The sequence below is a fragment of the Sordaria macrospora genome, chromosome 4 (assembly GCF_033870435.1).
Source record: "Sordaria macrospora chromosome 4, complete sequence".
In the NCBI taxonomy this organism is placed as follows: domain Eukaryota; kingdom Fungi; phylum Ascomycota; class Sordariomycetes; order Sordariales; family Sordariaceae; genus Sordaria; species Sordaria macrospora.
This window is the reverse complement of record NC_089374.1, coordinates 1,261,320-1,285,126: the sequence shown is the minus strand read 5'-3', so window position 1 is coordinate 1,285,126 and position 23,807 is coordinate 1,261,320. Positions and strand designations below refer to the sequence as shown.

The 23,807-nt window shown below is 52.9% G+C and overlaps 10 protein-coding genes across 10 annotated transcripts; 3 read left to right on the top strand and 7 right to left on the bottom strand.

The window, feature by feature from the left end:
• Positions 1-300: 300 nt before the first annotated feature.
• On the bottom strand, positions 301-975 carry SMAC4_12865 (uncharacterized protein). Its single transcript, XM_066091119.1, has 2 exons — positions 823-975; positions 301-596 (listed from the first exon to the last, which is right to left on the bottom strand). The coding sequence occupies exons 1-2, from the start codon at positions 851-853 to the stop codon at positions 430-432; spliced, it is 198 nt and encodes a 65-aa protein (XP_065946760.1). The 5' UTR covers positions 854-975; the 3' UTR covers positions 301-429.
• A 353-nt stretch (positions 976-1,328) lies between these two features.
• On the bottom strand, positions 1,329-2,407 carry SMAC4_12611 (uncharacterized protein; the record flags this gene model as incomplete). Its single annotated transcript, XM_003344210.1, has 2 exons — positions 1,329-1,680; positions 1,740-2,407. 2 exons carry the CDS (start codon positions 2,405-2,407, stop codon positions 1,329-1,331), a joined length of 1,020 nt encoding a protein of 339 aa, XP_003344258.1.
• A 371-nt stretch (positions 2,408-2,778) lies between these two features.
• SMAC4_06461 (uncharacterized protein) lies at positions 2,779-5,953 on the bottom strand. The gene is made up of 3 exons (XM_003344211.2): positions 5,449-5,953; positions 4,660-5,392; positions 2,779-4,590 (listed from the first exon to the last, which is right to left on the bottom strand). Exons 1-3 carry the CDS (start codon positions 5,726-5,728, stop codon positions 3,336-3,338), a joined length of 2,268 nt encoding a protein of 755 aa, XP_003344259.1. The 5' UTR covers positions 5,729-5,953; the 3' UTR covers positions 2,779-3,335.
• Positions 5,954-6,945: 992 nt separating this feature from the next.
• SMAC4_06462 (uncharacterized protein) lies at positions 6,946-9,682 on the bottom strand. The gene has a single exon (XM_003344212.2). The coding sequence runs from the start codon at positions 9,489-9,491 to the stop codon at positions 7,404-7,406; it is 2,088 nt and encodes a 695-aa protein (XP_003344260.2). The 5' UTR covers positions 9,492-9,682; the 3' UTR covers positions 6,946-7,403.
• Positions 9,683-10,130: 448 nt separating this feature from the next.
• SMAC4_06463 (uncharacterized protein) lies at positions 10,131-11,279 on the top strand (the record flags this gene model as incomplete). The annotated part of the gene is made up of 1 exon (XM_003344213.2): positions 10,131-11,279. The coding sequence occupies exon 1, from the start codon at positions 10,272-10,274 to the stop codon at positions 11,277-11,279; it is 1,008 nt and encodes a 335-aa protein (XP_003344261.1). The 5' UTR covers positions 10,131-10,271.
• A 119-nt stretch (positions 11,280-11,398) lies between these two features.
• SMAC4_06464 (uncharacterized protein) lies at positions 11,399-12,607 on the bottom strand. The gene is made up of 2 exons (XM_003344214.2): positions 12,265-12,607; positions 11,399-12,182 (listed from the first exon to the last, which is right to left on the bottom strand). Exons 1-2 carry the CDS (start codon positions 12,369-12,371, stop codon positions 11,423-11,425), a joined length of 867 nt encoding a protein of 288 aa, XP_003344262.1. The 5' UTR covers positions 12,372-12,607; the 3' UTR covers positions 11,399-11,422.
• A 65-nt stretch (positions 12,608-12,672) lies between these two features.
• Positions 12,673-14,255, top strand: SMAC4_06465 (uncharacterized protein). Its single transcript, XM_003344215.2, has 2 exons — positions 12,673-13,260; positions 13,342-14,255. The coding sequence occupies exons 1-2, from the start codon at positions 13,026-13,028 to the stop codon at positions 14,034-14,036; spliced, it is 930 nt and encodes a 309-aa protein (XP_003344263.1). The 5' UTR covers positions 12,673-13,025; the 3' UTR covers positions 14,037-14,255.
• A 58-nt stretch (positions 14,256-14,313) lies between these two features.
• Positions 14,314-16,595, bottom strand: SMAC4_06466 (uncharacterized protein). The gene is made up of 3 exons (XM_003344216.2): positions 15,479-16,595; positions 15,156-15,419; positions 14,314-15,067 (listed from the first exon to the last, which is right to left on the bottom strand). The coding sequence occupies exons 1-3, from the start codon at positions 15,645-15,647 to the stop codon at positions 14,334-14,336; spliced, it is 1,167 nt and encodes a 388-aa protein (XP_003344264.1). The 5' UTR covers positions 15,648-16,595; the 3' UTR covers positions 14,314-14,333.
• A 654-nt stretch (positions 16,596-17,249) lies between these two features.
• On the top strand, positions 17,250-20,910 carry SMAC4_06467 (uncharacterized protein). Its single transcript, XM_003344217.2, has 2 exons — positions 17,250-18,224; positions 18,820-20,910. The coding sequence occupies exons 1-2, from the start codon at positions 17,958-17,960 to the stop codon at positions 20,302-20,304; spliced, it is 1,752 nt and encodes a 583-aa protein (XP_003344265.1). The 5' UTR covers positions 17,250-17,957; the 3' UTR covers positions 20,305-20,910.
• Positions 20,911-21,047: 137 nt separating this feature from the next.
• SMAC4_12082 (uncharacterized protein) lies at positions 21,048-23,568 on the bottom strand. The gene is made up of 2 exons (XM_003344218.2): positions 22,710-23,568; positions 21,048-22,638 (listed from the first exon to the last, which is right to left on the bottom strand). The coding sequence occupies exons 1-2, from the start codon at positions 23,009-23,011 to the stop codon at positions 21,333-21,335; spliced, it is 1,608 nt and encodes a 535-aa protein (XP_003344266.2). The 5' UTR covers positions 23,012-23,568; the 3' UTR covers positions 21,048-21,332.
• Positions 23,569-23,807: the final 239 nt, after the last annotated feature.

Below are 23,807 nucleotides of genomic sequence, written 5' to 3'. Positions count from 1 at the left end.
GGGGATGAGAAGACAGTGAGGTCTAATGTGTCATTATTTGGGTGAATCAAGAAACGATTATTGACGTCGATGGTAGTTGATGATCGATGAGGCTCTGTCAGGTAAGTTATGATAAAGACAAAAGGAAGAAGAGGAAGATGAAGCGGGAGATAGATGCTCGATAGCAGAAAAGTCATTGATAAAGAATGCCTGGGTCCGTTCAGGCCAAGTGGAAGTGCTCAAATGTACCAATCAAGTGGAATCAAAGACAGCAAGTGCAAAGGCCCCTCGAGCCCCTCATCTTAACGACGTCGGTGCCGGGCATAAGTTCCGAATATCAATCAACCAGTGGTCTCGTATTGTTGATTTGTCGACTTTCAAGAATGGTCTCCATCATGGTCTAAACATCGCCGTTTCTAGCCTTCGTTCTCTCTCTATGGGTATCATCCCTTATTTTCCACCCATCAAACCACTGAAGAATCCGGTTGACTTTGCCTGAGGAGGGTACTGAACGCCGTTGACCTCGACCTTGGGCTCGCAGGTGCACCACTTGTCCTTGGGGACGCCCGCGAAGACGCCGGGGATGTGGGAGCCGCAGCCACGCCACGCTTGCTTAGCTGTTGGAAGTTGTTAGCAAATAGTGGTCGACTAGGTAGGACATTCTCGATTGTCGAGTGTCGATTGTATGAGACTTGGTCTCGAGTGCTTGAACAAGCGATGGCGGGGTTTCTCTTGATCGATGTCACAAAGAGTGCGATAAGCAAATGCGGGGGACGATTTGGGGGAGATAAGGATTTGGATGCACTGCATGTGAAAGTTTCAGCGGGCAATACGGAAACGTACAGCAAGTAGAGCAAGTCGAGCTCATACACATCGTGGTGGGGGTTGCTTGGTAGATAGTTTGGGATGTGGCTTTTGGTTATGTTAGAGAATGCGGTAGTCGTTAGATGGGATGTTCTTATTTTATATTGTTGAATCCGGGACGCTCTTTTCGTCTCCACGGCCTTTTATAGCTGTTGGAATGCTCCTTCGTATAGAGGAGTGAAGGGGTCGCCGAACTCCCAGGGCTTTGGCTTAACAAGGGCAACAAACAACCTGAATTCCAAGACCCGCAGCGGCACTTCGGCGACCAAAACCTCGCTCAAAGATCCCGTCCCGCTACGCCGGAGAGGGCCTCGGTGATGACGGGGACCACCATCTTGAAAGGGATCCGCGATCCCGCGAATTTCCATCATCATTCTTGATTCACATTAGTCATCCATGGTCGCTCAAATAGTCCCCGAAATGTGAGGATATTACGGAAGTCCCGTTTGATTCCCGACATGTTACCTCCGGCTATCGGTCACAAACTACTGGTACTTGGTGTCAGCCTTGACATCTTCATCCAGCCATTGCCGCTCCAGCTGCTTGAAAAAGGCATGCACTCGGTCACAAAGCCAGCCTTGCGCCCGGTCCGCCGGCTCCCCAGCCGGGCCGTATTCCACTCGGTGATCTGCCTCGGGGATGAGACCCGATAGGCTTGAGATTACATCCTCCTTACAGAAGCTCTTCCACTTATCCAGCATGTCGACAACGTCAATCCAGTCTGGAACGTGCTCGTCGTTCTCGGACGGCAGAACAAGAACCGGCTTCGAAACCTTGCCCCAAATCTCGGCCAGCTTTTCGTCTGGTAAGTCCGATGAGAAGTAGTCATCGTCACCGCTGATATGAGATACCCATCGTCAGCACTGTTGACCACAAAATGGAGGAAGATCACTTACCCAAAGCTCGCCAACGAATTCCACCTATAAGCAGAAACCGGCGAGGTCCAAAACTCCTTTGGCAACCACTCTCTCGGCATGCAATCGTGCGCCGTGCCTTCGCTCATCATCTTCTGTGCAACCCTGACGCTCAAGTCCATCCTGGCTTGTCCCTTCCCAGGTGATGCCTCCTCAAAGACTGCCAGAATCGCCTCGCGATCCGATACTGGCCCCTGCAAGATGAACGCATCAATCTTCTCGAGCCCCATCTCGGCGCCGTGTGTGGCGTAGTACATGGCATCTTGACAGCCCGTGGAGTGGCCCATCAACACAATCCTGTCTACCCTGAACGTCTTTCTGTGGCGCAAATACTTGACCAAAGCACTGATTTCCTTGACGTCGTTGGAGAGGCTGCCGTATCCCCAGGCCGAGAAGGCGCTGCTGAGTCGGGGTTCGTAGACCGCATAGTCAGATTCACCAGCGATAGCAGAATCAGCTAGAAATTTGACGTATGGGATACCATGAGGGCCGTCACCAAGACCACCCACAAAGATAAGCGCGGTTCTCTTGTGGCGGTTGGTCTCATACTCGTAGGCTTGGGCGAAGCGGTTGGACTCGGGGTCGTGCGATGGGTAGTTGTGGACCACTACGCGGTAGGGCTGGATGGGCGCGAGTCGGGAGGGCTCCATAGCTATGGTAGCGACGTAAATGACTTGGTGTTTGTTGGTAAAGAAGATGATGAGAAAGTAGGAGATGAACTGAGAAATCCCGATGTTGTCGCGCTGCAACTGCCCCGTCAATCTGACCAGCTTGCCGTTACCATGGCGACGAATATGCCGCTGTAAATAGTGCAATCACCACCTGCAGGCTTCCGCTATGTGGAGGGCAAAGTGGAGGCGTTACTGTTCGTAATTACTACCATAGTAACCACTATCATTGGTGTTCAGGTCTCCAATTTAACGTCGACACCTCCCACCATCTCACCGAAAACATCACGATCGATTTTACTGGTACTCGAAAGAGACCCGGGCAATCAAAAGAATTTCGACACGAAGAGGCAGAAGCTTGAAAACAAGAAAATTACCAGGGCATTGCCCTAAGCTTATGCTACACCATTCGGACCATCCCAGAGGATCGAAATGCTCGCCCATCACGTCATGGTTGGGAAGGTCGTCATCGCCGTTTGGCATCAATGCCACCTCAGGTATCTTATCGCACCTTCCATTTGAACGAGAGAACGAAATATGCAGTGGGCTTGATGTTCCAGGGTAGAAGATCAGGTCACGGAACCCAAGGAATGCGTGACTCTTTATATGGGCCACGGACGCAATCATACCTCCTGGGAACTGTCTCGGCGCTTTTCGTCTCAATTTCATCAACTGAACTACAAAACCCGGAGAAGCCTTCATTCATGTTTCCATTGCTCCTCGCGCGCGTTCGCATATCTTCACCTCGCTGAACAACAAATCACAAGACACACAAGGTAACAACATTTTACAATGTAGGTATTGTACTCACAGATTTGTGTCACCCTCCACACTCTCTTACTCCCAATACTCGTGAACCTTAATAAATCTGTTGCCCAAGACTAACAACCCTTTTAGCAGAAATACCCGTTCAAGGATGATAAAAAGTGTGATGCTTCGGTCTCCCCCTTGCAGCATCCCAGCCTGCCGAACCCGTCAAGATTGTTGCGGCGTCCGCACTTCCGCGTTTCGGATTGACGCCGAGTTCTTGTGGCTCTGTCGGCGTTATTTGGGGCTCCGTCCCATGAAGGTCGGCTGCTGTGGTTGTTGGCGTTCCGGACCCTGACCCGGTTCCGGTCACGGTCCCATGCCTTGACACAAGACTACCATGGTCACCTCTTCCAGCTGGCGGGACCTGCATCCAGACTCGTCCTTGGAAATCAATCTTGGTTTGGAGGCTTTGCTGTTGTTCAGATACCGCCGACGCCGGACTTGTCAGCTCGTACGTTACTCCATCTGGTCCCTGCCAGTACGTATTCCCTTCCAACTCTGCGGGAGGGCGAGGAACATTGGCAGAATACACGCTACCTTCCTGTTGCTGTCTCTGAAAGGGACCATCGGAATACGCCGTCGTGGGTGTATATCCGGTCATAGCCGTCATCCCAGGGCTCCAAGGCGGCACACCATCCGAGTGTGAAGCCATAGTACCCAATCCGGCACCATCAGCGAGGGCCTTCTCCCTCCTGCTTTTCTCGTCTTGAATCCGTCGTCGTCGATGTCGCTTGATAAACCAGCAAGTCCCAACCAGCGCCGCAATGATAGCCACCGCCCCACCAACTGCAATTCCAGCAATTGCCCCCTTCGAAAGGGTTGTCCCTCCTCTGTTCGCATCCGAACTACTTGTCGCACTCGGGACACTCCGCGTTGGAGTCCTCGCAGCAAACTTTGCTTCCCTCGTCAACAGGACCTTCAAATCCGGATGTGCCCAGCCCTTCTCAGGTTCTCTCTTAGTCGCTCCGCCGTCCTTCCCACCACCCACCGCCTTTACCACCACATCCGGCACCACATACGTGGTCAGATTTGGGTTGAACAACTGCCACGGCTCCTTCTTGGCATTCTGCTCACCTAGGTCGAGGTTATGTGTGCCGAACTGGGAGGGTACGTCGCAGTCGGTCGAGAGCGGGAAGCTTCCCCCTATGATCAGCATCTGGGCCTGAGAAATGACATTGCAGCTCAGCGAGTGATGCGGGTATGCTCCCCCTTGCTGGTTATTCTGGCTTGGATCAGAGTTGTCGGAAGGCTTAGGATAGAGCTTCAGCCATTGGAAGGAGGGAATCGTAAGGATATAGACGTCGTCGTAACCAGGGTGATTATCCGGGGGAGTGGAGGCGCCGCCATAGATGTATCTGTTGGCATCCTGTCAGCGACAAAACGGCAAAAGGGGGGCTGAATGTGGCATATTAAAGCACGCTCACAAATTATATGAGCTCTGGTCGCTGGCCCAACTAGCCCCGGAGCAGAACCGCCTCCTCCTCCCCGGCACCTCCCCCGTCGCATTCTGCACATACCACTTACTACTCAGCACATCATACAGATAGATCATCTCCATCGGCTGGCCTTCAGTCGTCACATTCCCACCGTTCTTTTCATCCTCAGTCGTCTGCATCACTCCCCCAAAGTAAACCAACATCCCGCCATCCCCTATCGGGATGAACACCATGGAGCCTTCTGCCCTTCCTGTCTTTCCACTCCCCCCCTGATCTGGCCCCTGATTCCTCGACCACTGCCCCTCGTCAAAATCAAACTTCATCAATGCTCCAGACGCCACTCCCGTCGAATTACCCGTACTACTGTCAGATATCCATCCGCCGAAATAATACCCCTCTCCTCTCTCTTCTACACTAACCCCAGCTCCATATGAGACACCGTCTACCTTCACCTGATTCGGATTGTTCTTGGGGGCAGCTAATTCCCATTCTTCCGACACGGCATCAAAGGACCATAACGAAGGCAGATAGTAGTTCGAAGCAGGAAGTGAAGGCGGAGGTTCACCGCCGAAGAGGTAAAGTCGCTTGTTGAGTTGATCGGCCCAGAGGGCAGCGCCGTGGACGGAGGGGACAGAGGAGTTCTTTGGCGGAGAGGTGAACAGGAGAGGAGGCATGCCAGATTCGGTGATGGTTGTGAGGTCGAGGTAGAGAAGGGCAGTGTCTATGAGACTGATGTCAGCTATGAAGGTATCGCGGGGGGTTGCCAAGATCACTGACTTGTGTAATTGGCTGGATACTGGGAGATGGGGTTGTAGTTGATGAAACCACCATCTATGTAGAGTTTGTTATCGATTACGGCGGTTTGGTGGCCGAAGATTCGGCAGAAGTTCTTGATGGGGTCGAGCTGGGCGTCGGAGCTCCGAATGACGGTGAGTAGTAGAAGGAATAGGAGGAGTGCCCATGACTGAGGAACGAGCGGTGATCTTGAGGATCGTCGTCTCGTCGATAACCTTCTAGGACCCGGCGACGGCGTCCCTAGCAAGTGGGAAGAAGTCATATCGACAAGCGAGTGTCTGGGTCAGGCCATTTCATGCTTTCACTTGAACACGGCGGCTGTATACACTCCAGCGACGTGGAGCTAAGGAGTGATCGGACAGCACTCGTCAGTAACAAAAGTGGAAATTTCAGACAGAAAGATGGTGAAAAGCTGAGTGGCGACAAGAAAACCGAACGAATGACTACTATGGGCGATTCTATCCCACAACTAACAGCGAAAAAAAAAAAAAAAAAAACTTGACAGTAAGGTTTCTGCGCCAGCGAGCGTCGGAGGAGACAACACTGACAGTGAGCAGGCAGGCCATCACTCGTCCACTCGTCTCTCTCCGACAAGAAACCTGTCCCAGAACCCAGCCTAGACCCATAGCCACCGGGGGGCGCTCCGCGGTGTCTCGAGAACAAGAAAGCGACCAGTTGAAAACCAGACGTTGATTGAAAGGTTCAGCCCAAAGTTCCGCAGCAGCATTTAACAGTCGTACAGGAACTGCGTCGATACCGACCAAGCGGTTACCGTAACCATGATTGGTTCTTGAGAGACACTCGTGGTGGTGTATGATGGTGTGTAAGACGAGAAGAGGCGCAGGGGTATTATTCCAGACAGACCCGTATTCCTCCTCCTCAGTAGTGTATTGGGCTGGAAGCTCTCAGCCGATCGGCACATGCGCGATAAGCGGGTTTAAAACACGTGAACTCTTTTTCGGTTCGTACACGAGCAGACGAGGTTGTACACTTGATATTCGAATCTGGTGTGGTGGATGGGACTGAAAGAAGAAAAGGAAGAGAAGCAAGCGCTTGGCTGTTTTTTTTTTTCTTTCTTGCCCGATGGATGGATGCATGTCGTGTTCCCCCATACAGTCCAATACTGGTTTGTTTGTTAGCTCGAAACCTCCGGTCATTCTTCCTAGGCGTTTGCATGCCTAATCGATCCGTTTCGTTCTATATCAAAAGCGTAATTTATATTGTATATACCCCCTTGACTCTCATCAATGCCTTTTCGAATTGTGCTTAGCCATTCAATACTGTCCTTGTAAAGTTTGGGACAATCTGGGACAGATTTTGTCCAGTATGATAGGTGTACTGAGCTAACAAACAAACTAGTATTGTGTTGTACGTACTATGCGGACTTGATCCAATAATATGCCTTTTCTCCAAGAAGTGAAAGTCTCAGCTTTCATGTACACATTACTTGAAGACCCGTCCCCCGACGGCTTGCAACCCCCCTTGTCCTGGGCCTTGATCATTCATGTCTTTTAATCTACAGGGCTGAAGAAAAGTTTACTGTCTGTCGTGCGTGGTGAGTGAGTCAAGGCTGGGGTTTTCAAGCAGATGGTTCAAGCGCAGGAGCCAATACCAGACGATAGTTAGCGAGAATTGTACGACTTTGAATACCGTAGAACAGTTCTTGGACGACTTCGGCGATGACTAGTTTATGTAACTGGATAATTACGAAATGGGGCAGTACGCTAGAGTACGCTTTATGGTAGCTGACGTAAACTGCAGAAACGAATTCTACTTTGACATGATACTGACAATACCGACGCTGATAACACAACATATTCGGACAGCTAAACCAGCCTTGCCCTGGCAAGAAAGTAAGCAAGCAACCCTATCTGTCCTCAAACCTAACTCGACCCTTCTCCCGACTTCAGAGGAAGCTCATCATCATGGACGGACACCTAATCCGTGTTCTTCTCTGAGCCTCCATTTTCTCCTTCTTCTCCTTGTCCTTCTCCAAGCTGCTGCGTATCACTTCCGCCGTCCTCCTCATATTTTTCTGTTTCTACCAGCTCCGGACACTCGAGAAAAAACAAATCAGCGTACTTAGTAGGCCAAAGGTCCGCCGGGATTTCGAAATTCAGATCAACCATTGCCAAACGGTTGGCGATGGATCTGAGAAAGACAAAGATCGTGGAGACGTAGTACTTGTCATCAACCTGATACCCATCCCTGGTGCAGGCTACCAGAATGGCATCGTTGCACTGGGAGACAAGCCAACAGCCTTCTTCAGAGTGAAGCAAGGGAGCGATGATGCGGCGGAGTTGACGGAAGGATGAATACTGATTCACGGCTTCTGAGAGCGAGGAGGGGGAGTAGTTGACTTCCTGGTGGATTGGGTATTGAGCTTTCTCGATGCGATGGAGGAGGAGGCTGGTGAGGCGCTGGGTAGAGGTCGAGTACGAGTCGGGTATGCCTATGTCGCGGAGGTCGGACGTGATGAGGAAGCCGAAAGGTGGTTCGTGGGTGCCTGGTTCCAGTACTGCTTGATGGCTGCCTTGTGAGTTCGGGACATCCTCAGAGGCAGCAATGCCGAGAAATGCCACTGAAAGAACATCACGTTCTGTTAACCGACGGTAATCGAATGGCCGTAACTGTGCCTTCCATTTTGCTTTGGAGTCAGCAACGGTTTCGGCGACAGAGATCGCGCGTCTGACAATTTCCTGTTGATCTGGGTCGAGGTGCGGCCACTGCTCTCTCTGCTCGACTGCATCGTTTGCGTTGAATGGACGAACAAAGGGATTGTCGTGGGCGTCCAGCTCCAGCACCAGGTCGGATATTTGATAGGTTTCAAGCTCGACCGCTTTCGCAACAGCTCGCTTGTGGCCAAGATTACTCGAGAAGTTCCTCATTCTCTTCCATTCCTCCGCTGTCCTGTGGTTCGGAAACTTGGTGATGTACTCCCATTGCTCGACCGTCCAATGGTCGGGGATTCCTTTCGCTAGCTTTTCTTCCCTTTCTTCGGCGGCGAGATGTTCGGGTGTCTTCTTGGACATAACCTTCCAATGGTCTTCCTTCAAGTCTTTGCTGCTTCTCCTTTCCTTCTTCCTGCGTGCTTTGAGGTCGCCATCTGCGTCGGAGAGGATCTTCCTAAACTTGTCAAACTTGGAGTTGCTGGCAAGTCGAAGGCTTCTGAGGTAGGTTCGCCCCGGTTGAGGCCTTCTCAAGTCGACTTTCCTATACTTGAGAAAGTCATTGTGAGTTTGGCCTACTCGCAAGCGCCGGAAGTAGGCTTGGCCGAACTTGGCGGATCCAAAGTCGATCTTCCGGACGAGTCTCTTCATTAAGCGGTCTTTCACTGGGATCTTTTGGAAGCGAAGAAAGCTGTTGTTGTCTTGGCCAACTCTTAGACTTCTGAAGTACCGACCCACCCTCGTAGCTCGATTTCTCATTAGGCTTGCTTGACCATAGCCTCTGACTTTTCCTGTGCTTCTCAACTGACCGAATTTGCTGTTGTTGAAGGTGGGGTGGTTCATAACCCAGGTGTTCCAGAGGTTGATTCTCTCCTGTCTCCTTTCGGCTTCAGTCTCGGGGCAGTTGACGACCGTATCATGATCTATCCTGGTAGGAAGCCCATCTTTATTGGTCGTAGACTTGTGTTGATTTCCTCGACGAGCCCTGGTCCAGACATAGTTGGGATGCTTTTTAACCCAATGCTTCCAGAAATATCTGTTGCTCAGCTCTCTCATCTCTTTTCTGTGGATTCTTTGGCTTTCCACCTGAGGCTGATCCGACTCAGCTGCGATCACTTGGGTGTCCGTGGACTTTTGTGAGTTTTGAGTGAAAAACGAGTAACTGACATCAGCCGGACTCTTGCTGGCTTTGTCTTTCCCCTTTCTTTTTGGCACAAGGGAGTAGGAGGCTGTCTGGACTCGCTGACACGCCTGAGCGTGCCATCTTGGTGAGGATGTTGTGTGTAGCTGAAGCCGAGATGACGCGGGCCAGCAACACCTCAGATACGGTATCATGCCTGCCGTCCACTTGCGCATAAGACTTGAGAATCCAACATTGCCTGACAAAATCCGCGACGACTGTAGGCGTTACTGACGGTTGGGAACTGCTGTGATTGGGAGAAAACGAGGCTGGACTTTGTGTCACCACGGGCAAGGTGGACTGTCAAGAAACACAAGGTAAGTTTTAAATGAGATTCAAGGTGTGAAGCGGGCGGCACCAGGCGGCGTCGACGAGAAGGAAGGAGAGCAATCAATCATCCATCATTCGAGCCGAGTGAACCCCTCCTTCCCTCCTGACCGGTTTCATCCTCCCGCCGTGCCTTCCATTTTCTCCTCATCATCTCGACCGGTCTGCCCAATATTCCTTCCATATTGGTTGCGATGCCGTGTCCTGTGTAACGGGTACAAAGGTACTTTGGAGTGAAAGGTGTGGTTCAGGTCTGGTCGAAGACGGCACAACGGGAAAGAACGAGGCGGGCCGAGACGTTCAAGCCCCCTCTTGGCGCTTCCCTGCAAAATCTGGAGAAGGAGCGCTAAAGAGTCGCTAAAAGACCCTGTAATGATTAGCGCTGAACCTGTAAAACAGGCCGTCATGGCCCACTTGGCGCATCACTCTATCGCATACAAGTACAATCGCTGTAGAAAGGCTTGCTCAGCATTCCACTTTCCTTGGCGCCAGCGCGTCCAGAACAGACAGTCCGGGCGCCGCAGCTTGTTTTCTTTTCTACTTACTACCACTTCCATTGACACCATCCAGATTTCGTATCCCGACAAGCCACGAAATAAACATCGACATCACCAAAATAACACTTTAAAATGCCTCCCGCCAAGAAGAGAAAGACCGAGCCCGAGGAGAAGGCGGAAATGACCCAACAAGAAAACGACATGGCCGATTCCACGACAGAACAGAGCGTGACCGATTCCAAGGAGGAACCATCGGTCACTGAGGCAGCGCCCGCAACAATGTCATCTACATCACCGATTTCATCTGCTCCCGAAAACACACAACCAGAAACTTCGGCAGTAGCTCAGTCCTCAGCAACACCATCCACATCTACCTCTGCTACAGACTCTGCGGCCGCCAAAGCTCGCGAGCGTGCTGAGCGTTTCCGCGCCCTCCAAGCCCGCGCCAAGTCATCCTCGCAGCAAAATCTCAAAGAAGCCACCAAGGAATCCCAACGCCTCCAGAGCGACCCTAGCCAGCTCACTGCCCTCGGCCGTCGCCACGCAATCGCTTCTCACAAGCTTCTGAAAGCCGACATTGAAGATGCCGGTGGTGACTTCGAGCGCAAGCGAGCATGGGACTGGACTGTCGAGGAATCTGAGCGGTGGGACAAGCGCATGAAAAAGAAGGAGGCACACCGTGATGACACTGCCTTCCGCGACTACAACCAACAAGCCGAAAAGTCATACAAACGGCAACTCCGTAACATGGGAGGACCCGATCTGGAGAAGTACACGCGCGAGAAGCTGGCTGCGATCGAGAAGGCCGCGGCGGCTGGCACACTGGAGATCGTCGAGACGGAGGATGGCGAGATGATTGCTATTGATAAGGATGGCACCTTCTTTAGCACGGCAGACTCGACACAGTTCGCGCAGCACAAGCCCGACAAGGCGGCCGTTGACCGACTGGTGGCTGACATGCGCAAGGCAGAGGAGGCCAGTTTGAAGAAGAGGAGGGAGCGGATGGCGGATAATGGCGACGATGCGGACGTCACCTACATCAACGAGAAGAACAAGCAGTTCAACCAGAAGCTGGGGAGGTTCTATAACAAATACACGGCAGAGATCAGGGACAGCTTTGAAAGAGGAACCATGGTTTAGTCGAGTATGCTTCATGCGAAGAGGGGGCGTCGTTAAGGGGTTGATTAGTGGCTTAATTACGTTTAGCATCATCGTTTCATACATCCATTGCGAAAGTTCATCATCCAGGTATAATACAGTCCATTTCCGACGATCTCTTGCTCTTAAAGCATCGTTCTCCTCCATCCCTTGTTCGCCAGCCTCTCTAGCTCGGGGACCTCAACTGCCCCCTTGACCGCCGCATCGTCCAATCCTTCCACCACCGCCTCCGCAACTAAATCTGCCTTGAGAGGCTTCGTCCCCGCACTCCCCAGGAAGCTGGACAGCACTCCTCCCGTGGCCCCGTTGAAGATGCTTCCCGCCATCGTCGCTGCCGCCAGCGGCATGGTCACCGGCCGCGAACTGTCGAACATGAATCCCGGCCTGAAGAACACACTCTTCATCTCAGGGAATTCGCGGGCAATCACGTCCTCCGCCTCCCTCTTAGTTGAGATATACCTGCTCGGCAGAACGGGGGCTCCTCCCGCAGCTGAAACGAATCCGAAGCCCTTGACGCCCTTGTTGGCAGCCTCCTTGGCGAGCAGGATGGCACTGTCACGGTTCATCATCTCGTAGGTCAACTGGCTCGCGCTGGTCGGAGGACGGATCTCGTCACCGGGACGACGCTCGAGCGGGTTCGGGGTGTGGCGGGGCGAGAAGGCCTTCTGGAGGCCAGCGAGGGGGGATTCCCGACCGGAGATGACGCCCTTGTAGTCGGCTTCGAGGAGGATACCCAGAGAGTGGACGACGTAGTCAGCACCGTTCAGGAGGGCGATCCATTCGGTGGGGCGGAAGATGTCGGCGCGCTCCCAGGAAACGGCGGTCGACCAGGAGGGAGCGGAAGGGGAAGCGGACACGGAAGACCAGTTGGGCTGGCCGGAGCGACTGGAGGGAGGAGAGGTGGTTAGTTCAGATTATTTCCATGGTGCAATGTTATGTCGCGGAGGACAGTTTTCGAGCATGGTACCTGATTGATGTCACATCCCATCCTCTGTGGACAGCGGCCTGGCAAATCCTGGATCCGAGGAAACCGTTGCCTCCAGCGACGATGAGCTTCTTTGCGGCGGACGACATGGCGATGCTTGCTGCTTTGAGGGTAAGCACTTAAGGGGAAGAATACAACTCAAACTATAGCTTGAGCAAAACTAGATGATCAACGTCGGAAGATATGTCTTGAGTTGGGGGTCCTTCTCAGCTACAAGCTCAAGCTTTCCCCCAGGTTCTCTATGATCCGTAGAAGTAAACAATGGAAACCCCAGCCGATTGCATCATGAGGAGTCCCGATCTGTTATCCGAACTCGAAAAATCCTTATCGAACGATCATCTACAAGGATTGCATCGATATTTTGCGATAAATTCACAGGGGCCAGGCCCCGCTAAACCCCAGAGGGAAGCATGTCTGCCCCGCATTCAAGGCTGGAACACGCCCGCGACTTTTTTCTCCATTCTCTCCTGCAGGTACCTTGCTGGTCGTCCCTTCTGTAATCCCGTAATCATTATTTTGTTCTTTTTGCGCCCTCATCCCTTTTCTACCTAGTATTTGCTCCCATACAACAGCCGTCTCTTCAAACCCAGCTCTGGTATAACGAGTTGCGACCGTACATATATATCGCTATTGCAAAGGCTTAATAAAGTCGCCCGCCGCGCCTCTCGAGACCACTGCGAAGCAGCTCGAATCTCGACATCTAGAGAGCTTCAACCCATTCACAGCCATTCCCGCCAGGCACGATGGCACCGCCCACAGGAAAGCGCGTCAAGGGCGTTCAAATATTCCGACCCTTTGTCTACGGAACAACAGCACGACCCTTCGACGAAAAGACAAACCCCAAACCGGCCGGCGTTCCAGATGATCACACGCACTCCTGGACCGTCTTCATCAAGGGCATTGACAATGTCGACATTACCTACTGGCTTAGGCGCGTTCAGTTCAAGCTTCACGAGTCCATCCCAAATCATGTTCGCAGTACGTCCCTACTTCTTGATCCTCTTTTTCCCCAGCATCAATCCTCGAGCCAAGCTAATCATCCTCTTCCCCGCATCGCAGTGGTAGAAGGAATCAAAGGCCAACCCTTCCAAATACACGAGACCGGCTGGGGTGAATTCGAAATCACCATGAAGCTCTACTACGTCCCCGAATCCTCCGAGAAGCCCCAGACGCTCTATCATCACCTGCGGCTGCACCCGTTCGGCCGCACCGAAGAAGAGAAGGAAGCCATGCGCCTCAACGGCGGCGAGGTCATCTCGTGGGTGTACGAGGAACAGATCTTCAACGAGCCCTACGAGCCCTTTTACGACATCCTCATCTCGGGCGCGCTCCCACCCTCGGCCCCGACGCTAAAAGACGGCGGCGGTGGTGGTGGTGGTAGTGGTGCCGCGACGCCGACCAGCGCGAACACGCCCGGGGCGAGCAGTAATAAGGGTGGAAACAAAAAGGGTCACGAGAGGAGTCACTCGCGGGCGAGTGTGAGCACGAACAAGGACGGGAAGAATAATGAGCCCAAAGAGGAGCCGTTTGTCATGCAAAGGTCCGAGGGAGGTGTATTGGAGCGGAGCGCGATAATTCCGCTAGTCAATAGGCCGGGCCATCCGTTCAGTCGGGAGACGGAGCAGTTGGAGATTCAGAAGCTCAAGGAGGCGATGGTGAAGGTGGATGAGATGAGGAAGCATATGCTGGAGGAGATGGAGAAGAAGCAGAAGCGGCTCGAAGCACTGAGGGCGGAAAACGCAAAGGCTGCTTAGAAGGAGATCCAGGAGCATGCAGCGCGGAGGGCCCGTCGGGGGCTGCATTTATTATCATACGACTCGATTGGGTCGAATCAAGGGAGTTATGGCGTACATGGGTGTCAAAGAAGCTCGGAGCTATATATACATTGCTAGACTTTTGGGTAGGGGATATGGCGTCTTCCATCGTTCATCATTAAAGTGCGCTAAATAGAGTGCGCTAAAACCAGCACCGAACTATCACGGTCACCCTTGACCATCGTGTCACTTGACCATCGCACTCCCCTTAAAACCCAACAACAACCTTGCGTCTTCTCAGCTCGCCTCCTCGCCCTCAACCTCCCTCAAACACCTTGTCCCAACCCACGGAACCTCCATCCCCTCATAATATCCACCCTCCTTCAACTCCCCCTCCAACCCCTTCCAGTATTCCAGCTTAGCCTTCCAATTCTTCTTATCCAAGTCCGCCAGCTTTGCTTCCACCTTTACCTCACCCTGCGAATCTTCCGATATCCTTACAAAACAAGTACAATCCCTCAACGTCATGGCCAACGCCAACTCCTCCCGATCCGTCGTCCCCTCCGGCGCCGGATCCAACCTCTCTTGCGCGTCGCGCAGCTTGGGCAGCAAAGAATTGGTCTGAAGCCAGCGAACCAGCGCGACACGGTAACGCTCATCCACCTCCTCGATCCCTTCGTCGCCATCGAGAGAGACAGCCGGTTGCGCACCAACAGGGTTCTCCTTCGTCGCTGGCGCGGTTTCTTCAGAAACGGAAGTAGCGGAGAGGTTCATAGACTCGATGACGCGCGCTAAGGAAGAGGGCGAGGATTGAGCGGCTAGGTACTCGAGGGGGCAGAAAATTGAGTTCTCAGTGAGAGCAGCAGAGCCCTGGTCGGATGAAGGCCTGGAGGAAGATGCGGAGCGAAGAGATTTGTGTAGGCGGTAGGCTTCGCGCGCGCAGTTACGGCAGCGCGTGGCGGTGGAGGGGGCAGTAGGTGAAGGGGTAAGCCATTTGGGTTTGAATTCGAGGAGGAGGTCTGTAGGTGATTCTTGTGTTTTTTTTTTTCGTTAGTTACCTACACAGAGGAAGAAGGGAGGGGAGGAAAGCGGAAGGGGTGAAGGAAGGGGAAAACAAACTCTTCCTCATGTCCTCAACCAACATGCCATACTCCGCCTCGGCCACCTTGGTGCCCTGGAAATCTGCCCTTCGCTGGACGTCTTCAGTTCCAAGAACCTCATTGAGCTGTGAGACGATGGAGTTGTCTAAACGGACAAGGTACTGCTGCACTAGATCTTCCTGGGGGTTGTCAAAGAGTGGGCTGATGGATGACTCCCAGTACTGAAGGATTTGGGGGTGAGGGAAGGCTTTGGTGTTTGCCTTTGGTACTCGTAGGAGTTTTCCTGTAGATGATGTTAGTATTGGAGTCTTGAGTGGAGGATGGGGTATGAGAGAGAATAACCTTGTAAGATGTTCAAGATCTTGCTATCGCCATCATCTTGTGTGATCGTGACGTCTTCATGGGGAAAGATAACCTCGAAGACTATGTTGGCGGCGCCTTCGCCGATGAACTTGAACTGGCAATTGGTGCCTTTCAAGTGGGCTAGGTCTGCTACCGGTTTTAGCGACATGATTAATGTTTACTATAGTGTATTTTGTCTGCGAGTGGACAATCAGTCTTGGTTGGCTTATTGTTTCTGCTGGTGTTTCGATGTGATTGACGATATGACGTTGAAAGGAGGACAGGTTTGAGCTCAGGTAGGAATCGTTTGGGCTAGCGGCAACATGTAGGGGTAACCAAAACACAAACAGGCGCAGCTACCTCTTCGCAGCAAGTGACGCCTTGGCAATGATGCTATTTACGAAAGGGCGACCCTGAGGATTCCAAGATCTGTGGACTCGGTGAAGCTTGAGCTGCAGTATGTTTGCCGCCGAAGATCATAGAGGAAACAAAAGGAGTTCGTCTGATATCATGATGTTATACGCCAAAGACCATTAACTCTAATTCTGGCTTGGTCGTGACGAAGTCCCTGGCCTGTTTCTATAACCCATAGTTCCAAAGCTTTTTGATTCAAGAGATGGATATGAAGGAAGAAATATTGCATGCATCTACTTCAACCACAGCTGAAGTGAGAATTGGACATTCGGCTCGATACAGAGCAGATGCGATGTGTGCAACGGCGTTACAAGTACAGGGTACTGTAGGTGTTTGGGGAACCGTTACCCCGGACCCCGGAAGATACGGCGTCCCACCGACACCGGAACATCGGTTCATCTTCATGCATCCCTGCCCGGTGCCCCGGTCTCCATCTCGAAACAATACCCCAGAAACCGAGGCTTCCCGAACGTGACGGTCCTGCCGACGAATCCGATAACGACGGATAACGGACATGATTCTTGAGTGTCCGACTGAAGACCAAAAAGTCAAAGAAGTGTGAAAGCACACGATAAGTTACCCCTCACGGATATCAACGGAGTGGTGTGTGTCTTCTCTCCACGTCCACGGGGTCCAAGTCGAAGGGGCCTCCGGGCTCTCCCTGGCTGGTGAGGCTTACCTTGCCCCCGCCTCCGCATTCCCGAGGTCTATCAGGCCCACTTGAAGGGCCCTAACCGTTCAGTCCGCTCCAATGACGGCCGAGACATTGGTTCGTCAGTGAGAGGATGGCTGGATGGGATCGGTCATCGAGGATTGATATGGGACGACTGGCGGTTGGATCGATGTGCCAATGCGATATGCCTTGACTTTGAATTTGCATTGGATCATTTCCCCTCATTCTCCTGAGCTGTCTTGGTGGGAGGCTCTGCATCGTCATTGGCGAGGCCGCTGGGTGGTAAAAGTGCCCTTGCGTGTTTCCATGTTTCCAGCTGCTTCACGACAGCAGGGCAAGAGCGCACTGCATCCATCCCATGGATGGCATCGAGTCCCTTCCGCAGAGCATCCGCATCTTCCATCTCCCGCCCTTTCCACTTTCTTTCTGTTTCGCCAACGGCTGAACGACCTGTACCGGCCCCGATTGAGACACTGCTATCGTGCGGTTGCAGCTACCTAGAGGTACCTTACCGTCCCTGCATTGGGCGTGTTTCAATGCGTGCCTGCTGGACTTAATGTCGTGTCTTATACCCCTTCATGTGCCTTCATTCTTCTTGACCGCTTCCATGTCTTATGCCAGTGCAGACAATTAATAAACAATGCTATTCCTCAACCAGTCTTGATTGAACGACAAAACGCCTTCCACGCGGTTCGATTGATGAGCACGAGTTGAGCATCATATCAAGTGCCCGTTGTAATGGACCGCTCCAGCCAATCGACCCCAATGTCAGCCCACTGAAGGGCTGCCAAGTGAACATCAGTGACAGCGTCAGAAGGTCCGGTGCCACCCGCACTGCTACTCCCAAGCCACACAGCGTCCCACGTACCACCTGCCGTCCACCTGCACCCTCACACAGTCACACTTGCCTGCTTCTGACTGCACCAAGCAGTCTCTGCAGTGAACGAAGGAGCGACACGCGCGAAAAATTTCAGAAAAGGGCCCGCCCACAAAATAGCGTCATGGTCATCCCGTCTACATCCTGACTCCATTGTAATCTCCAACTCCCGCCGACCTCAACACCTGAACATACCTACCTACAGCACCCGCTACTACCAATTCCGTCTACCACAAACAATCCTCTGCACCAAATTACACAACCTCTGACTCCCAAGTCTCTTTTTTTCCGCAACAACCTCCGATCGGAGTCGAATATTGTCACCACTGCGCGACCGATTCCGAGCGCATCGTCGAAGGCATCGTGTGCATCCCGAGTCGCATTCCGAGTTCCGTCATTTTGCTGGCATTTTGGCCAGCAATTTTCGACCCGCCCCCTCCGCACCGACGGAACCGACCATCTTCAACACCCGTCTCCCGATTGTCATGTCTGGTTAAAGTCAAAGCCAACTCAACATGGCCTTCAACTTCAACTGGTCGCCGCTGACGGCCGACGCCGGCTTCTACGAACGAGCACGCGACCTCCTCACGACAGCTCTGAACAAGTCGCCCAAACCGCCCATCATCGTCGATGACATCTTCGTGACCGAATTCAACCTTGGCTCCGTGCCGCCCGACCTGGAGATTTTGGAAATAGGAGATTTGGCAGAGGACAGGTTCCGCGGCATTTTCAAAATGTGCTATTCCGGCGACGCCTTCTTGACGCTGGCAACCCGAGTGCAGGTATGGCTTTTCCAGGATTTCTTGTCATATGCTCCCTCGCACCATATCGGAGCTTTGCTTTTACTTTTTCTCTTCCCCCCCCCCCCCCCCCCCCCACCATTCGTCAAGAAAGCTACTGCGGCACATGGATATCCGAGGAACCATTGGACGAGCGCTACGAACTTTTGCCAGCACCCGACTCCCGACGACATGGCTCCACTGTGGCTAGTGCTTCCAGACAAGGGACATGGGGTTCTTAGAGATGACGGGGATCATGACGATTGTTCGGATCAAGGGAGCGGGTGAGCTGGTGGGCAAGTGCTCAGAGTTCTGGCAAGCCCTTAAGAATGGTGATACACTTCATGTGTAGATCACAAACACAACGCAACAGGACTTCAGAATACGGCTTGTCGTCCGTGTTTCAGCCGGCTTGGTCGCCCGCGAGAAATCCCGAAAACTGGAAATTTTGCTCGGTATCCTTGGCGCCTTGCCTCAAATTACCCAAAATCGCCTAGCAGGGGTTTCTCGTCGAGCGGTCCAGGTGCTGCACCTATCTCCGCGCTACACCAAAACTGTCCAGGGTTAACAAGAGTGATGCTAATGAACCAACTGATAGGCGAACCCGCTAAACACTTACATATCCGCCAAACCCAGCTTCACGTCACCAGAACCCCTGACGGCATCATCATCGCTTACAATACCGCTTCAGATCACCCTGTCCGAAATCAAGCTGTCGGCCTTCATCATCCTTGTCTTCTCCAAGCAAAAGGGTCTCACAATAGTCTTCCGAAATGACCCTCTTGAATCCCTCAAGGTTTCTTCGACCTTTGATTCGATTCAGTTCGTCAGGGACTATCTACAAAAAACCATTGAGGCGAAGCTGCGAGACCTGATCATGGACGAACTTCCAGCAATCATTCATCGCCTCTCGCTTCAACTTTGGTGCCCGGATCAGGTGCAAAAGGAGGATGAGGAAGCCAAGGAGGAGAGTGATGCGGCGGTAAACCCATTGGCAACACCACCACTTGACGCTGTGGATGCCCATGGCCATCGTCTTGATCCTGTCGAGATTTCGTCACTGTCTCTTGACGGCGGTCCCGAGACGCAATCGTTGTTCTCACAAAAGAACCTCGAAAAGATGGATGCCCTTGCCAATGCTCACCGTACCTCATCTCTAATAACACCGAACATTCTTGAGGTAGTGTTCAGAGCTTGGGCTGGGCAGTCTGACAAGGCTGATGCCACAGCTACTCCTTCGGCATCTACGCCTAACCTTCACCGGACGTCTTCGTACCTGGGAAGTCCTCATACTTACACTTTCTCAGACAACAGCAGCCAGGCTAGTGGTCACGCTCCTTCCAGGCCGACCCTGGTGAGTATGGGTTCCGCCACTACGGGCTTGTCTCTCGGCTCTGGCAGGCATTCCAAGGCGGGCCGCAAGAAGAAGATGCGGGTCGTCAATCTTCGTAGCAAGACGCCGGCTAGCGAGCCTGTCAGCGAAGTTGGTAGCACCAGCAGTCAAGCTGGCGATAGCAGCTCTGAGGCAGCTTCGACCCGTACACCCATGTCTGAACCTGTCATCCCCACAACAATACGGGAGGCACCAGAAGATGATTTGGTTGCTTCGCAGAGCAAGGTGAGGTTCAGACCTGCGGCAGACGCCACCACATCTCCTAAGGCTTCCGACTCGTCTGGTTCTCGTGCTGCTGTCCCAAGTGTGCCCGTGACTGCCCAGCCCTCGCGGGTTGCCTCTCCCCAGGAACATGTGTATACTCGCCAGCCCTCCATGTTTCCTAGCAACCCCGCTCCGCAAACGCCGGCGCAGGAGATGCCGCCGTCGTATTCCAGCAGAGTGTCCGAAAAGGCAGAAACCACTGCGCCGATCTACGCAGATGCCAAGGCCCAGCAGCAGCAGCAACAACAGTGGGGACGTGCTGGACCACAACCAGACATGTCCTCGGTGATTCTTGAGCAAGCTTGGATCACCAAGATTGCAGGTGAGATTGCTCGCCGTGTGTACGACGAGAAGAACCGCAATCCTGCTTTCTGGGAGGATAGCCACCAGCATGATATTCCCCCACCGGCTTATGAACCGAGATAGATGATGAGCCTGGGGGGACTTTCATGCTGCGAGCGTGCCACGCTCCTCTGTGTGTGTCGATCACATTTTGCTGTACAATTTTTTCCGCTCCTCCTTTCTTGTCTTTCATCAAGCAAGCGGGTTTTAGTCTTTCTTTTGTATGATTTTCCAAAAACGGCGTTTCGGGGAGGTGGGGTCACGCGAACTGGAACCCCATGATCGATTCCTCTTTGCTTCTCACCGCTTTTCTTGTCGGTGGCACATTTGGCTCTCTTTTTACACGGATTGATATCATTGGTTTGCGGGCTGGTGGTGGGCCTTACAAAAAGAACGAACACAACACACATAGAAAAATGGGGTTGGTTAGGTTATTTCTCTTTGTTTTTTGAGAGCAGCAGTACATAGTGTACTTCTAAAGATGACGGAGTGTACGAAGAGAAGGGAAAGGGGAAAGAAAAAGTTTTTGGTTCTTTTTGAGATACACCACAAGGGAGAGGGACCGCCACAACCAGGCAAACGGACGGATGAACAGATGAAGAGAAAGGGCGGGGGGAAGATGGATGATAGTACGGGAAGGATAGGTTTACAATACCCCAGGGTTGTTAATGCGACTCCTCACTCCGTTTTACTACTATGGAACATCCATATCAATTTGTGCCGTGCCATTGTGATTCATGGTTTTAACTACATCATAGATGCTGCGGCGCTTATGCTGAGCTGGTTGACTCGTCGTCAGAATATTCATTTTCCTTGGTTCACCATGGTAGGATGAATCGACGCCAGTTGTATTACGTAGCGGGAAAATTACGGACATTCTATTTCAAGGTGTCGTTGGGTATAACTTCAAACAAAAGCCAACGAGCTCACCAGTCTGGGTGAGGCCTGATCTCTCTAACAAGATCTTCGCTAACACATCCAACACCAAAACGCCTCTAACCATCCCATATCGCATATGCACACATGCATGCAGTACATCCGCCCGCCCCATCCATATCCAAAATCTGGCTTTTCATAAATAAAATAAAAAGACAAGAAGATGAGCGAGACAATCAGATGCCAGCAACACTAAAACTAGCCAAACTCCCCACCGACAAACCACCCACAAGACACATACTCATAAACCCGCCTGCGGCCTCTCTCTCGCCCTCATCAACCCACTCGCCCGCAGCCATCATGCTGCTGGCGCCCAACCACCCGTTCGTCAATCCGAAAGGTAACTGCACCACCAGCAAGTAAAACAGATCACTGTCCACCACCGCTCCCAATCCCCTGATATTGCAAAGCAGGTACATGGGCAGGAACACCAGCCTGGCTACCGCCACGGCGAACAACGCCACGGGCCGATCGCGCAGAGAAAAGGGGAGGAACATGGGTGATACCCGCCCCAACAGGTCGCCGAGGTTCCAGAAGAAGAAACCCAAAGGAATAAACACCCCCGGGGCGAAGATTGACGAGGTGCTACTACCTCCCCTGGAAGGAGAGGTGTCGGAGGAGTCGGGGTCGTCGTGGACGGAAAGGATCTTGGCCGTGAAAACGGGAAAGAACATGGCTACCACGAAGCACAGGAACACCGAGGCGGCGATCCAGTTGAGCTTGCGGAAAAGCTGGACAGGGCCGACGTAGTGCCGGCGAGCCCGCTCGGCTTCTTCCAGGGAGGTGATGGATTGCGAGAGAAGCTGTTGTTGGGTGTCTTCGTCGGCCATGAGGCGGGATTCGATGAGCGTGTTGTGTCGTGTGACGAGGGGGTAGAAGGCGAGGAGGGTCAAGAGGGAGATGAGCACGGCGGTGAGGAAGTAGATGAATGCTGAGGTGCTGGGGGCTGCTTCTGGGGTGCTGTCGAGAGTGGTGGCGGTTGTAGTAGTAGTAGTTGTTGTTGTTGTTGTTGAGTTTTGGGAAGGGTTGGAGTTGTCGGACTGAGGCACCGCGAGGTAGGAGACCATTTGGGCCAAGGGGGGAAGGATCCCGGCCACGCCCTGACCGGCCATAATGGCTTGGGTGTACTCCGGTCGACCGAAGCTGGCGGCGAAAGCGAAGGCGCCGTTTTGCATCATGCCAGCAGCCCAGGCGGAGGCGCCGACCATGAGAAGCAGGAAGACGAGGTAGGTGGTCGCCGAGACATGGCGGAAGGCGACGGCCGAGATGGTTAAGAGACCGAAGACGGCGATGGTGACGATGAGGGAGGCCTTGATGCGCAACGGGTAGTTGGCTGAGGACTGAATGTTCATCAAGACGAGCAGAGCCAGCAGGTTGGCGGTTGTCGAGACAGAGAGGATGGCGGATTGGGAGTTGGCCAGGATCCATTCATTGGATTCGAAACGGGTTTGGAAGTAGGGAGCCGCGGCGAGGAACATGTTCCTGTGGTGATGATGAGTGGTTAGCAACATTGTCTGAATGCCCTGTTGAGAGTGAGGGCATCAACAACATACCATGCCCAGAGCATAGCGACGCCAATCAAGGCGAAGATGGAGTATTCTATCCATGAGAAGGGCGCCTGGTCTGGGTATGTCTCTCCTTCCTCCTCGCCGAGCGTCGAAGAGTCGTCCGTCAATGGCTCGTACTCTTCGTCTGTTGCCTTGACAGGCGTCAGGAAGTTCTTTATTCGGTCCATGATAGTTGGGGGTCTGTTATCACGGATAGCTGTTGTTGTCGACCCTTCGAGCTGCCTGGTATCGTCGTTTGAACTTGTCGGTATGGGACGAAGTCTGATGCTTGGTTGATCGGCCGACATCCAATTCCGACAAGGTGCTTATACTGTATTTGAAATGTTGAAAGGCCGCCTTTGAAGAGAGTGTACACTAGCTGTTGACCGTCCTCCTCGATCCAACCCACTTTCCGGTGTCGGCTGCCTTTTTCCGTTCGTCGTTGGGGATGTTTGATTCGACGATTTGAACGTGGAGAATCGCGGGGATATGGATCAGATCGTCATGCGTCGGCGACACGGGATGATAGCGCGTGCGCAACACGTCGGGATAGATGGTGATGGACGGGGTGATAGGCATTGAGTGTTGAAAGTGTCAGCTGCACCTTGATGGTTGCATGCCCGTTGTCGCAGGTCCGCAGCCCGCAGTGCCTATGGTAGCGTTTATCTCCTTGTAAGCCTTATCTGCTGCGATAGGGGCCGTAGGAGGTGCAGAGGAACCGGCCGCCAAGTCCAGCACACGTGGTCCCCGAAGCGGTGCTCCCCACGGCGTCTGTAGTGCCGGCGGCAGCAGCACTAACACGAGGCAATGTTCAGCTGCTCGACCTGATCAATACCAAACACGATATCGAGATTGACAAGGCGGGTATTACGAGAATGCAGTGATACACACATCTCGGCCTTTTTTCTCGCTTGTGAAACCAGCGATCTTCAGCTGACGCTATCCGCATACCTATTCCTGCTGGCCAACATCACCATGAGCCACGGGCAAGGTGAAAGTACACACAACACCATCACCACCACAACACCATAGCTCGATGAGGAAAGGTCGGCAAAACCCTTGGCAAGCCACCCACGTGACCCGGAGGTCCTGCGCCGCAGTGTT

Excerpts from the sequence above, each read along its gene's own strand:
- SMAC4_12865 (XM_066091119.1), bottom strand. The coding sequence starts at position 853 with ATGTGTATGAGCTCGACTTGCTCTACTTGCT. Across the intron at positions 597-822 it reads CTCGACTTGCTCTACTTGCT|CTAAGCAAGCGTGGCGTGGC; the intron begins GTACGTTTCCGT and ends AACTTCCAACAG.
- SMAC4_06461 (XM_003344211.2), bottom strand. The coding sequence starts at position 5,728 with ATGACTTCTTCCCACTTGCTAGGGACGCCGTCGCCGGGTCCTAGAAGG. Across the intron at positions 5,393-5,448 it reads GTATCCAGCCAATTACACAA|ACACTGCCCTTCTCTACCTC; the intron begins GTCAGTGATCTT and ends TCAGTCTCATAG. Across the intron at positions 4,591-4,659 it reads GACCAGAGCTCATATAATTT|ATACATCTATGGCGGCGCCT; the intron begins GTGAGCGTGCTT and ends GGATGCCAACAG.
- SMAC4_06462 (XM_003344212.2), bottom strand. The coding sequence starts at position 9,491 with ATGCGCAAGTGGACGGCAGGCATGATACCGTATCTGAGGTGTTGCTGG.
- SMAC4_06464 (XM_003344214.2), bottom strand. The coding sequence starts at position 12,371 with ATGTCGTCCGCCGCAAAGAAGCTCATCGTCGCTGGAGGCAACGGTTTC. Across the intron at positions 12,183-12,264 it reads TGGGATGTGACATCAATCAG|TCGCTCCGGCCAGCCCAACT; the intron begins GTACCATGCTCG and ends TCCTCCCTCCAG.
- SMAC4_06465 (XM_003344215.2), top strand. The coding sequence starts at position 13,026 with ATGGCACCGCCCACAGGAAAGCGCGTCAAGGGCGTTCAAATATTCCGA. Across the intron at positions 13,261-13,341 it reads CATCCCAAATCATGTTCGCA|TGGTAGAAGGAATCAAAGGC; the intron begins GTACGTCCCTAC and ends CCCGCATCGCAG.
- SMAC4_06466 (XM_003344216.2), bottom strand. The coding sequence starts at position 15,647 with ATGTCGCTAAAACCGGTAGCAGACCTAGCCCACTTGAAAGGCACCAAT. Across the intron at positions 15,420-15,478 it reads GATCTTGAACATCTTACAAG|GAAAACTCCTACGAGTACCA; the intron begins GTTATTCTCTCT and ends CATCATCTACAG. Across the intron at positions 15,068-15,155 it reads GGTTGAGGACATGAGGAAGA|AATCACCTACAGACCTCCTC; the intron begins GTTTGTTTTCCC and ends AAAAAACACAAG.
- SMAC4_06467 (XM_003344217.2), top strand. The coding sequence starts at position 17,958 with ATGGCCTTCAACTTCAACTGGTCGCCGCTGACGGCCGACGCCGGCTTC. Across the intron at positions 18,225-18,819 it reads CGCTGGCAACCCGAGTGCAG|GCGAACCCGCTAAACACTTA; the intron begins GTATGGCTTTTC and ends ACCAACTGATAG.
- SMAC4_12082 (XM_003344218.2), bottom strand. The coding sequence starts at position 23,011 with ATGTCGGCCGATCAACCAAGCATCAGACTTCGTCCCATACCGACAAGT. Across the intron at positions 22,639-22,709 it reads GTCGCTATGCTCTGGGCATG|GAACATGTTCCTCGCCGCGG; the intron begins GTATGTTGTTGA and ends TCATCACCACAG.